Raw genomic sequence first — 13,373 nt, forward strand, 5'->3', positions numbered from 1 at the left:
TGCTCCCCGCCTTCATCTGTTGTTCCCAGTTTATTAAAAGTGGAACCCCCCCCCCCCCCCCCCCCCCCCCCCCCCCGACCCTCTGTTGAATTTCAATTGAGAGGCTTCAAAGTGAGCGGTTCAGTGGTTGGTGGGGTTGGAAGAGTGGGGGGGGTCATCAAACAAGCCGAGTGCTTCAGGCCTCAGAGGACTCTCAAGGCCCACTGCTGAAAGGAGCTGGTCAGCTGACAAACCCCTAAACCCCCCATGGTCATATCTAAAATAAACTTAAGTGCTCTCTGTTTTTATTAATTTTTCTCCCAGGTCAGTTGCACAAGATTCAAACCTACAATACTGTGAGAAAACTAATTTTCCTTCAGCTGTGTACAATCACACCAAGTCAGTTGGAACCACTCTGAGCCCGAGATTTGTCATCCTTATTGAAATATATTTTTCCTGATGTCGTGATGTTCTGTTTCTGCATTGTTTCTGAAATATTCTTTTTCAGAGATGTGATTTACTAGTGATAATGGACTAGTTTTGTCAAACCGAACAATTAGAAGAATGTGACATTTCAGTGCTTATTCACATTCAGTGTAATTTCTGCTACCGTGGCTGTCACATGTACAAAAGCATATTTTTAGCATATTTTTAACACCAATGTTTCCAATTTTCTCCCTAAAAAACTGAAGTTTGTCTCTTTACTGCATGACTGTCTTTGCCATGTGAGCTGCTTTTTGGGTCATTATGTTCTATGACCGTGATTCAGACAGATGGCCTGAGTGGATTCCCATTTCCATAAATGCATTTTCTACATACAAGCTGTGAAATGAGTGTAGAGGGGACTGTATTTGTCACAAGTGGCTTTCATTTCCTGGAGGAAATAGCTTCCACCGGCATTTTCATCTTTCACATGCAATTTCTTACCATTAACTTTAATAATATATATAAGTGGAAGAAGTTTTTACTTTTAACATTTAGGCTCAAAGGTGCACAAAAGTGAAGTTGCACAATTGCTTTTCCCTTCCTTTCTTTGTCTTCATGTGACACTGCTTTTTTGTGTTAGACGTATTTTCTTGTTTTGTTTTTTTCGTACATGCCTCTTTAATTTGGATCTGAATATATTAAAATACCATCTGTGGTAAAACCATAGTATGTTTGCCCCTGTGACCACATTAACAGATTATGGAGAATCTCAAGTAATTAGTGTGTGTGTATGTATGTGTATATGTCTATACACATATAATTTAGTGCTAAATACATGCACCTTTAATTCAAGAAAATACAGAAATGCTGTTACAAATTGGTGTAAGTTGATACTACTACACAGAACATTCCTCTTCACTGTCACAAACAGTCAATTCAGTCATTTAACAGCAACAGCTGTGTTTTAGCAAATGTGGAAACTATAAAGGTTGGCGAGATGGTGAACTAGAACCTTTAAAATAGTCACAAAAAGTAATTGAATGCTAAAACCTACTAGAAGCCATAAATGTAGTAAAAGAAATCCAAATGGACACACTTGGAGCATGGTGTTTTATGATCATTAAGTAGGTACTGGAGCTCATCTCATTGGCCTGAAGGGGGACATCAAGCAAATGGCTATCTTGTTTTTCCAGATGTACAGCACTGTAAGGGGCTCAACAGAAACTTGCATCTGCAGTGATCTGCCACAAAGAGACATATCTTTATTTTGTGTTAGCTAGTCCTGGAAACTGAGCGGTCATTTATATATTTTTTTCCTGCACTTATGAGATGCTGTAATGATTAGTGAACAGTCATCCATCTAATCCCAGCAGAAATACGCTTCAGTAGCCTTTCAGCTGACCTTCTTGTCATTTATCTTTGCCACACTTTCAAGCTGGACCTAATGTCACTGAATAGAGAGCCCATTTGCTCATTAGCACATCTTTCCACTGTTATTAAAAGTAAACCATACTGTCTACACAACAAACACATTACTAAGTTCAGTGGCCTCGCTGATGTTAATAGTGTTTAGCCCCTTGCCTGCAAAGGCCTGTCTTCTTTTCCTGTATCTTAACCATTTTCTTCATCATTAGATGGTGGTTCTGATGGACCCCATGGAGGACCCAGATGACATCTTGCGTGCCAATCGCTCGAGGGAGAAGACTTACATGTTTGATGTAGCATTTGACTTCTCTGCTAGTCAGGTTTGTCAGGAGTTAAAGAAAAAAAAAAAAAAAAAATTAAGCAACTCTTGCACTGTATTCATATTGATGTGTAGCTGTTTATGTATGGCCTGAACCCTTTATTTTCTCCTCCCTATACAGGAGGAAGTGTACCGGGCAACAACAAAAGGTTTAATTGAGGGCCTTATATCAGGCTACAATGCCACTGTGTTTGCCTATGGACCCACAGGTTTGTTTTGTGCGAGTGTATGTGCATTGAACAAGAACCAAGTATATTTCTTAGTACTCAGTCTCAGTGCTCATAGGGGTATCATACACTAATTACATGTGCAACCCTCCTGACCTGTTGTCAGTCTGAGCCAGAGAGCTATTCAGCAAGCTCTTGGGAAAAGGTAGACATCTTATTAACACCTGTTTCACTTTTGATTTTAGAAGGCCTGATTAGAAAATGAGTCATGCTCTGCATCCCACATTTCCAGCGGGTAGTCACAGGCTGTCAAAGACTAGTACAGAGCTATTGCTCCATCAAGTTTCCCACCTTTCTCTTGCTTTCATTTTTTGCCTTCTGCCTGGCCATTTCTTGCACACAAGCTCTACTCTTGGCCTCCTCTTGTGGAAAGTAAGCACAGAGGTTGTAGCCACTCATGTGTATGCATGTTGTTTCCTCCTTGAAACTACAAAGTTAACACGTTAGGAGCAAATGATTGGCATTTATTTATACTTTAAAATGTTTTTTCACGAATTCACCTCTGTAGCTAATTTTGTCCGACACTGGGTGCTCACTACGTGGTTATGACTGGGTCTATAAGAGGTATTATATTTTGTTTTCAGGTTGTGGAAAGACGTACACCATGTTAGGGACTGACAAGGAGCCAGGCATCTATGTTCGAACTCTGAATGACCTGTTCCGTGCCATTGAGGAGACCAGTGATGACATGCTGTACAGTGTGTCCATGTCCTATCTGGAAGTAAGGATTTTCATTTTTAAAAGAATTTGTCTCTAGACCTGTATTCTTATCACGAACTCTCAAGTAATGACACATCTAATTGCTCTGCAGTGAGACCCAAAATGTTAGATCCATTGCTCTGATTGCTCACTCAGTAATTACCACTAATTTCTTGAGGTATGAACATTAGATATCCATCGCTGGTTCTGTCTACTGTTCAAATGGGATTTTGTTTTTTGGTTTTGTCTTTTTTATTTGGGGGGGGGGGTGTTCCACCTTCACACTGTTCTTGTAACATTTGATGTTGTTAATTAATGCCCGTAGTAGGCAGATACAGCTATCGCTTTACTTTTTTCTGGCATCCATGTCACATCTGAAGTGAGCTGGACTTCCTTATCTGCAGCCCAGTAGAGAGAGAGAGAGAGAGAATAAGATTGTTAGATACATTTTTATATTATGCAATGGAACTTATAATATATGCACATATAGTATATGCAGTATAAATATACAAAACATTTCAAATGAGGTGACCTCTGGAAGTGATACAAGCAGTCACCCATCAGCACCTGGACTAAGCAAGTTTCCAGATCCACCTGATGTAGGATTTTTAAGACTGATAGCAATATTTGAAGATTTAAAACTTCAATGTATGAGCTGATATTTTTTGTTTCTGTCAAACACATGAAACTTAAACAGATTTCCTGAACCTGTGATGTTCATAGAAATTTATGAATCCTTGCTAAGATAGTTTTTGAACTGCATTGTCATATTATCTTGTTTGTTTTTTGTCACAATAGCTTGGGAATAACTTATTTATGTTCTGGCCGACTCTCCTCAGATCAATTAATTGTTGTGTTTCTGGCGAAAGGTGTCGCCTACAGGGAAGTTTCAAAGTACCCTTTGCTGGACAAATTATACATCATGAATACTCAGGATTGAAGGGTGTTTTGACTTTTAAACATTTTCATTTATCTGTTGTTATAAAAGCTGATTCTGATATTTCAGTAAATGTAAACGTATCAGCCCCAGGGATATGTCCCACCATTATAATGGTCAAGCTCTATCTAACACCTCAGCTTGCTACCGCTCACCACTCTGATTTTCGTCAAGAGGAATCAGATCTGTGATAGTACTCTCATGGATATGTGAGGCTGCAGGAACAGCTTGGACACTCATGTCAGCATCCAGCATGCCAGTAGCTCAGCCTTAGCCAATTTCAGTCAGTCACGGCATGGTGGCACTGATGACAGTGTTGTGTGTACACTGTTCTTTTGTGTTTGGAGAGCATTGGCTTGAAAATACAATAAACTGATTGATTCTGGACTGTACAAGAGAGTTCATTTGTGTTCAGTAAACACATCAATCCCGCCACTGACTGAAACCAGTTGATCACAACTGAAAACTACTGACAGAATATGTTTGTGTCACAACGGGACTGAACAGACTCACGCGCAGGCTCTAGGTCTTGAAAGCACAAGAGTCTTTATTACAATACACCAGGTGATCTATTTACAAAGGTGAGGGGAAAGCCGGGCTCCGGGGGTCCACACACGAACGGGAAAGATGCCGAAAGTCACACACACACTCCGTCCACTCCTCACGCTCCTCTTCACACTCCAATCACTCAGGTAACACAGGGGTTGGTCCAGGGAAACTGTACACAGAGACACGAAGGGATTATAAAGGCAAATCGCTTAGAAAACACTCTCGAGGTCACTGAGCTGGGGTTACACTGACGAGGGTCGGCAACAGTCCAGCGACGGGAAACACAGGGTTTAAATACACTGGGAAGTAACGAGGGGAATGAGACACAGAAGGAGAGCACAGCTGGGAGAATAATCAGGACTGACGAGACAAGCAAAGCAGGACACATTCACATAAGACACGGACCTTCAAAGTAAAACAGGGTCCGTGTTTTACTTTGAAGGTATGACACAGAGACGCGAACTTGACACGGTGGAGACAGCAACTAAGAAACACAGAGACATAAACCATAAGGCAGAGGACTCTAAGAACCGAAAGACACAGAGGGAAACTCAAACATGCAGACACAGACTTACACAGAACAGAGGGGACACAGAGAAACATGAAGGGCAAGGGATCGAACCTAGAAACCATAGAATAACTCACACAAGTACAATAATACAAAAATCACAAAGAAGTAAACATGCTGGGTCAGGAGACCCAGAACCCTGGCAGTTTGGGTATTTAAGAGATTAAAATGTACTAACAGAAAATGCAGTCATGACTTAAAGCTTGCATTGCCTATTTGTTTTTGTGTTTTGTTTGGGGGGTTTCGACTAGTATATGTTGAAGCATTAATAAGTGTATGTTACTGGCCTGTATGTTTTGCATCTTCGAATGATTCTTATTGTTGGAAATGTGGCTTTTTGTAACAACATCAAATGCACTGAAGGGCTGAGAAATCTCTGAAATGTTCAAAAACTATTTTCTCCCATTTACTGTGTTATCTTTCTTTATTTATAAAGTTTAGGATCATCCAGAAAATTTTCATGAAAACTCAAACTTAATCACATGATTTGCAGTGTGAATAGAAATTATAACTGGCATTCAGTTTAGGTCATCTGGACACATTTCATTCCTTCCTGAAACAGCTCCCATGAACTGAATTGGTTGATGGGCACTTAAAAAGGGATGTGGTAGCTGTTCTGTTCACCGAACGTGCAGAGAAAATAAAAGCAAACTGTTTCTTTTCTAAATCGTTTTTGCAGAGGAAGTTGTAGTTTGGGTCTTTTTATTTATTCTTCTGTTCACAAATTGTTTTGGGGTTTGTTTGTTTTTTCACCCAAAGAGATCTCATTTTGATCAGCCTGTCTCTGCAGGGTTTTTTAATCTTCTTATGCTCACTGTCTAGGTTTTATTTTTCATTTTATTTTATTTTCATATTGCCTAGTCTCAGATATGCAGCATCATTTTTAAGACTCAGATATTTCTTCCAGGAGTTGCCTCTTCACTGTTAGCGTGTTTTGTGGGCATCTTTTAATGAATCTGCTGATTGAGGACCTGTGAGGCGCCTGTTTGTCAAACTAGAAACTTTTATGTACATACATGTCTTTCTCAGTTGTACTGAAAACTCCCAGGTCTCTTTCTGTGTTGGTTAGATTTAGTCTGTGTTGTTATCTCACTGGAGTAATACACACCATTGCATTTAGTTTTTGTGGCAGTTTTTCCACATAAATTTGTCTCTATTTCTTAAAAGTTTGAGTTTTACTGTTTTTTGGGGGGACAATTTTAGACTGTAATAACATACAAATGCTGAAGCCTGAGTCGCTCAACTAGTACAATGTTTAGAGGTTGTTTAGTTTTCAGCTGTGCTAACTTATTTGATTCATAAAAAATTATTTTTTAACCTAATAAACTCGCATTAGTTTTGAACAGTTTTGCACTAGAGCACAGGTTTGATGGTTTCCTGAAAATGGGCTCTGGTATGCCTATGTAGATATTCTATTAAAATTAAATTAAATGTTATTAAAAAACAAATATGCGTTTGCTTCTGAGTGAACGAAAGTTACTGAGCGATTATATTTTAATAACAGTGTCGACGTCTGACTAATTATTTATCCTGTTGCAATACCGAACATATAAAATGTGCTTTTGTGATGCTGATTACCTCCTGATTAGCTTTTGAGTTTAACTATATTTAGGTGAAGTACTGATGCAAACAATTACATAATTTATTTGAATTTTGGAATGACGTTTTTTAAGTGATTTTCCTGTGTTGGGATTATTAGTTCAAGTTTGTTTTTTAGGTTAGACTGAATTGTGATTTGAATACATTACAAGGGGATAATAGTACAGTCGACCCTGGTATTTACAGGGGGTAGGGACCACAAGCTCCCGTGAATAGCTGAAATCCTCAAATACTTGAGACCCTCTCTTAAAATGCTGATATTTCAGCTTCCCAAGCTGCATTTTCTTTCCCGGGAGCTCTGTGTTTGGAATTTCGACATTTTATTGATATTTTGTTGTGTTTACATTAATATGAATATTTGAAAATTAGTAAATCATTTTTCTATCATAAAAATTTAATTAGTCACGAAAATAAAATTAAAATGATTAGCAAATATTTTAGATATGCCCTACGAAAAAAATCTGCGAATACTGAACTGCGAATAGGCGGGGGTCGATTGTAGAGACCATTGCTCAGTCCATGCCATCCTTGTATCTTGTCATCATTACTTCAGCACATTGCTATAAATTGACAACAGTTGACCACAGATAAAACCACAGGCTGAGGATGGCAGTTTCACTGTTGGCTGTGTTCCACACGTCATTATTGACAAGCAGGTACAGCTCACTGTGTGTGTTCAGCAACAAAAGCCTTAATAGCCCTGGGTACAATAGAGCTGGTTCACTTGACTCTGACAGAAGAAACTTATCCTGGCTGGTGTGAATTAGTATAGCTACAGGCTTCAAGAGGTCATTTAGGGTTTTCCTCACTTTGAAAATACAAAAACAATATAGCCTTACAGTAAGCATTCAAGAGATCTAATTACAATTTTCATGTCATTTAGCAAGATATTTGAATGTTTTTGTTGGTTTGGGTTTTTTCTGTTTTAAGTAAACATGAAAAGAATCTTTGAAAGTAACTGTGTCATTGAGGTTATTTTTATGATTTTAAGTGAACAATTTATCTGTTATAGTTTTGCAACGAGATCTGCAAAAGATGGCAGCAAAAAAATACAAATAAATGTGTCCGATTTATTCAGAAATGTTCAGACTGTCAGGAAAGAAAAGAAATTTGGAGAAGAAAACAAAAAGGAAAAGCTCCAGGCAAAAGAAAACAAAATGAGGAATACAAACAGAGAGACGAAAAATGAAAAGAGCACAAAATGAAAATGGCACAATAGATGTACTTGTTGGATACAAATCTAACCTCTCAGAGTGGGCTTTGCATCTGACATCAAAACGACATTTTGTGTTTTCAGTGCCAGACTCTATCATTATGTTCAGTGACTGACAATGTTATTGAAGCCTAGCTTTTAGTAGCGCTCTGGGTGGGTGGAAGTTAAAATGTTCCTATTAGGAAGCCTAGTCGCTGAGTCTGGATGCTCTCTGACCTGCATTGAACTCATCGGGATGAATCCTGAAACAAGTGTGTGCGTGACATGTGTGTTTGCTGTTTCCAGGGAGCAATCTGTTACCGCTGCTGCCTCACCACAAAGAGTTTAAACGCCATTTTATAGCCTTACTGAGTGAAGTGCACACATCTGTTCCTTTCCTTGTTCCGATCACAATCTCTTTCACATGTGCAATCTCTTAAACATGTGCACAGAGCACATAAATATAGCCTGTACTGATAAAAGGACACCTTCAGCCATTCTGTACCATTCACATGCACACAGCCGTCCTCCTTTTTTGTTCATGTTTATTCTGGTTTGTGGGTTTTGGCAGATTTAGAAACCTTAATGGAAAGAGAAACCTTTTTAGCTACATTAGTGAGCCTCGAAGGATGGCAAACTCTGCAAGCTGGTTTCTGGCAGCTGCTTTTGTCCAAATAACTAACTACTATTTTGTCCATCTGAAGGTTCAGAATATAAAGCCAGTTCTCTTACGAAATGGGTTTCTTTATGAATGATGTCTGATTTCCAAAAGCCTTTTCAGTTTACTTGGCACCATGTTAGTATTAGACTTTTCCAGACATGTTACTTACTCGGATTGAAAGCTGTTGTAGGTCACCAGAGGTCAACAGAACTAATATTTAGGATACCTTTGATGAAGACAGGTGAACACTGTTGGGCATGGAAGTATTTTGTGCTGTTATCCTAAAGTAACTGGCAACAGTGTAACGTTTTAATCAAGACGTTTGTGTTTAAGTACATGTAATAATCACTTTGTTTTGGTGTCGAATTGCGTATCAAGAATCATTAATTCAGCTGGTAGTCTCACTAGCAATTACATTTCTAATATCATGACAGCATTAGGCTGATTGTTGGTATTTATTTAAGTCGATTTTGTGATAGTTTGCACTGACAGTTGTTTTTGTATCCTCTTTGCTAGCTTTGATGTATTACACTGTAATATTTCTGACTAGCCAGCAATCTTTAATCATTCCATTATTTTCTTTTAAAGCCATCATCTTGTCAAGTGTTAAATTTATTCAACACTTTGTATTGTGAACGTATATCTTAGCTGTGTTTTGTGCAGAGCACTAACAGTGATTCTAGCACGTTTACCATGAGTGTATTTTAACATTTAGCTCAAAGTACCACCATGATTCAGTAGAACCTCTCAGAGCTGCTGTACACTCGGGCTTGTTTAAACATCACCAATGGAAAAAATAACGGAACAACCACCCAGCTGTCAGTGGCAGTAAAAGCATCCTCTTGTTAGCGTTTGTGGGTTTGTCTGCTCGACAAATAAAAAGCATCTTTAACATTTCCAACCCACTGGCAGATTGTCGTCCAGTGGTCACTTTCCAGGATGTAACTTCCTACACTGGGTTTTTATGTGGCTGTGGGCCTTCATGCTCACGCCATTACTGTCAGTTCAGAGAAGTCACTTCAATTCTGCTTTCGTGAAAAAGAGCACTGATGTTAATTTGATGACAGCTTGCCACCCAACAAGTAGAGGTTACTTAATGACAAGTTGCTGAAAATGTAGCACTTGATGTTTTTGTACCAGGTTTCAGTCTATGCAGGAGGCCTGAAAGGCTGAATGAAGCCTTTTCCATGGATGTAATCATTTCCGCAGTTAATGTGTGTCTGTAACCTAGCTTTTTGATCTTTATTGCAGGTCCATTCATATATATTTATACATATATTCTGTTTGTTATTAGATCTACAATGAGATGATCCGTGACCTGCTGAATCCATCGTCAGGCTTCTTAGACCTAAGAGAAGATTCTAAGGGAGTTATTCAGGTTGCTGGAATCACAGAGGTGTCCACCATCAATGCTCAAGAGGTGAGACAGTTTACCTTTCCAAGCACTACATGACCCATTTATTTCAATCAAAACACTCAGAAATTACAAAGACCAGAAATAACTCACATCTGTGTTTTTCTAGATCATGGAGCTCCTCATGAAGGGCAACAAACAGCGCACCCAGGAGCCAACAGCCGCCAATCAGACGTCATCTCGCTCCCACGCTGTGCTGCAAGTAGCTGTCAAACAGCAGAGCCGCTGTCGTGACGTTCTGCAGGAGGTCCGCTTTGCACGCCTCTTTATGATTGACCTCGCCGGCTCCGAACGAGCAGCACAGGTGTGTGTACATATATTTATTCAGAGGGAGTGAGTGTGAGTGAAGCTACTTTTATCAAGTGCTTACCCACCAAAGTCAAGTTTCAAGGCTGTGGCTAATTTGATGTGTCTGTATACAGTACAAGGGTTTGCTCCATGAGTCGTGTCTCCATGGGGAACAATGAATGATTTCTTCAGAGGATGGAGGTTACCATAAATCTTAGGAGACTTGTAATATAATCTGAGTCCCTTGATCCAGTAGGATATGTCCACCAGTGGCCACCAGCTTTTGTTTTTTCATTTTAACATATATTTGTGACACGATACCTGCAACCTCTACCTAAGTAGAGTCAAAAACAGTTCATAGTGGACTTAAATTTGACAGGTGGTCAGAAACATGAATCCCGTAACTGTGTTAATGGTATCACAACTCATTTCTTTTCATGAATGAAATCTGATGTCTGCACTGAAAACACAGTTTCGTTTTCCAGGAATTTATGAAAAATGTTCTAGATATTTCTACAGAAAACTAACACAAAATAAAGAATTGGAAGATGACATATTAAAGCACATTCTTTAGAAAGAAAATAAGAATGACAGTTATAAAAGCGAAGAGCAGTCCATGGAATTTCTTTTTAGTATTGTCACACTGGTATTTGTCAGTACAGCGATGAAGAGAATTTGCGAGCCAATTCATTTTCTGGGTTGTATTATCGCCTTGACCTTCTCTTTGCAAGCGGTTAAGTGAGAAAAACTCAAGTATTTGTTCAGTTGTTTTCTTTTTTCTTTTTGGCAGTTGTTCAGGTTGAGACTGCTTTATTCCTTCATTTGAATAGCTTGTCACTGATGCTCATTTTACCACAGGCTTGTTGTTCTTCACCATGAGATAATCATGCGGTCAGGCTGTGAGAGCACTTATTTGTTTCAAAGGCATAATATTGATGAGTTGCGCATTACAAGGTTGAGCATACCTCACAGGTGTTAGTCACATGAAGCTGCAAAGAACATTTTCTCTCCCTGTAAACAAGAGGCATCCATGTAGTTGGCAAAAGGTGAGGTTGTGTTATTTTAGTACTAGATGGACCAAGTATTGGAGCTAATGCCATCTATTGGTCAGGAGTGGAAACATGTCAACTACTCCACCGAAAGAAACAGCCAACAATAGCTTACTAATGTTGACACTCCCCTGGTGTCCGGGGGCTGTAAAGCCTGTGAAAACATAGTTTAAATATCACCATCATTAATGAATCCTCTATTTAGTATAACTTATTAATTTAAAAGGTTTAAACTGTGTTAATCTGTTGATACTTATTCAGTTTTTTTGTCAGTGCCACCCAAAAGTAAGTGTTATCATAATATTACTATTATATTATTATTATTATTATTATTATATTACTTAAATCACCTTCAGAGCAGTAAAAGAAAAGGGGAATATTTTCCTTTTTTAAAAGCATATTTAAAGTTTTCTCATTTCTCATCCATTTTTATTTTATTTTATCAGACTCAAAATAGAGGTCAGCGTTTGAAGGAAGGGGCCCACATCAACCGTTCTCTCCTGGCTTTGGGCAACTGCATTAACGCCCTGAGTGACAAAAATGGTAACAAGTATGTCAACTATCGAGACAGCAAGTTGACTCGTCTCCTGAAGGTACAGTCCTCTAAAGGTTTATATGGGACCAACTGTGTTGATGATTTAGATGTTTTTTTGTGTGTGTATTTATATTTATCATTCTTTTTTTTTTTTAAACAAAAGGACTCCTTGGGCGGAAACAGCCGAACAGTCATGATAGCCCATATTAGCCCTGCCTCTGTAGCTTTTGAGGAGTCTCGTAACACGCTGACATATGCAGACCGTGCCAAAAGTATTCGAACACGGGTGAGCTGAGTAATATTTTATATGTCTCAGTATTGCTTCACTCTAGCAGAAGTTAAATAAATTATTGTAGCTTCAACTCAACTTTCTGCAGTTAGAAATCCAACTTCTATTGTATAATTCATATATCCAAAGTATATCTCAAGTATATCTCAAGTATTCTTTTTCACCTTTGTCCTTTAGGTGAAGAAGAACATGATAAATGTGTCATACCACATTGCTCAGTACACCAATATCATCTCAGACCTGCGCTGCGAGATCGAGAGGCTGAAAAAGAAGATTGCCGAACAGGCGAGTCGACAGCTCAATTCTGACCGAGCTGACATCCGCAATGTTCAGGGTAAGGTCTCGCACTCACTGCTGACTTTAATATTTGAAAAATACCTGCTTTTTGAGCTATTTGAGTCTAATCTCCATCCCTTCCCTTGTAGCAGAGGTCCAGGCCCACTCCAGCCAGCAGAGTCGAGAGGAGATGGATCTGTTGAGGGAGCAGCTTCTGGATGCCTTCCGCCAACAGATGCAGATCAGGAAGAGCCTGATGGAGCTGGAAAACAACAACATGGAGATCCAGATTGCCACCTCTAACAATCTTTTAACTATTACAGAGTCAGTGTCAAGCATTTTTGTCATGTTTCTCCCTTCTTTATCCAACAGTATTTATCCAGTATTTCTCTTTGTAACATTATTAAATCCAGCTATTTGATAATATGTTGAAAACTCACAGCATGTCTTTGTCGTGCTTAAAGTTGCCTGAAAGTGTCAGTGTTTGTGGATTATAGAAATATAAATTATTGTAAATCTGATCAACAAAACAAAAAAACAACATAAATCAAATGTAATTATTAATTTTATTGGCCACATTTTTTCTTTTTAAAAAAACAGAAGACTTTTTCAACTATGTACTTTCAAATGTGCCTTCATTAACCAGATATTATTGTCTCTGTCAGTGACAATGTGTAATTTTCTTCTCTTAGCTGGGAACAGGAGCGCAGCAGGCGCAGGAGAAAGTGGCGTGCGGAGAGGAGGAAGGAAAGTGTCAATAAGGATGAAAGCGAGAAGGACTCTGATTCCTCAGAGTCTCCTCCAGACACCACGGAGACTCAGGAGGTGGCAGTAGCTCGAGAAAATCTGGTTGCACTCATGGCTGAACAGAAAAAGATTCACAAGGAGAAGGTGGGAATGTCTGTCTACAACTAGAAAAAATAGCAGAAAACAGAATCTTT

The 13,373-nt window shown here is 38.9% G+C and overlaps 1 protein-coding gene across 2 annotated transcripts in view; it reads left to right on the plus strand.

Annotated features, from left to right (window-relative positions):
- kif19 (kinesin family member 19) overlaps positions 1 to 13,373 on the plus strand; it is a 34,443-nt gene that overhangs the window by 16,149 nt on the left and 4,921 nt on the right. The window contains exons 3-12 of one of the 2 annotated variants that reach the window (XM_085169491.1): positions 2,040 to 2,150; positions 2,271 to 2,358; positions 2,961 to 3,097; positions 9,876 to 10,001; positions 10,105 to 10,299; positions 11,779 to 11,925; positions 12,031 to 12,153; positions 12,334 to 12,490; positions 12,585 to 12,756; positions 13,125 to 13,323. In XM_085169491.1, the coding sequence (XP_085025617.1) occupies positions 2,040 to 2,150; positions 2,271 to 2,358; positions 2,961 to 3,097; positions 9,876 to 10,001; positions 10,105 to 10,299; positions 11,779 to 11,925; positions 12,031 to 12,153; positions 12,334 to 12,490; positions 12,585 to 12,756; positions 13,125 to 13,323 (1,455 nt within the window). Of the gene's footprint in view, positions 1 to 2,039; positions 2,151 to 2,270; positions 2,359 to 2,960; positions 3,098 to 9,875; positions 10,002 to 10,104; positions 10,300 to 11,778; positions 11,926 to 12,030; positions 12,154 to 12,333; positions 12,491 to 12,581; positions 12,757 to 13,124; positions 13,324 to 13,373 lie in introns of both variants that reach the window. The other variant, XM_085169490.1, reaches the window with a different exon arrangement.

Source organism: Neolamprologus multifasciatus, chromosome 8 (genome assembly GCF_963576455.1).
Source record: "Neolamprologus multifasciatus chromosome 8, fNeoMul1.2, whole genome shotgun sequence".
In the NCBI taxonomy this organism is placed as follows: Eukaryota; Metazoa; Chordata; class Actinopteri; order Cichliformes; family Cichlidae; genus Neolamprologus; species Neolamprologus multifasciatus.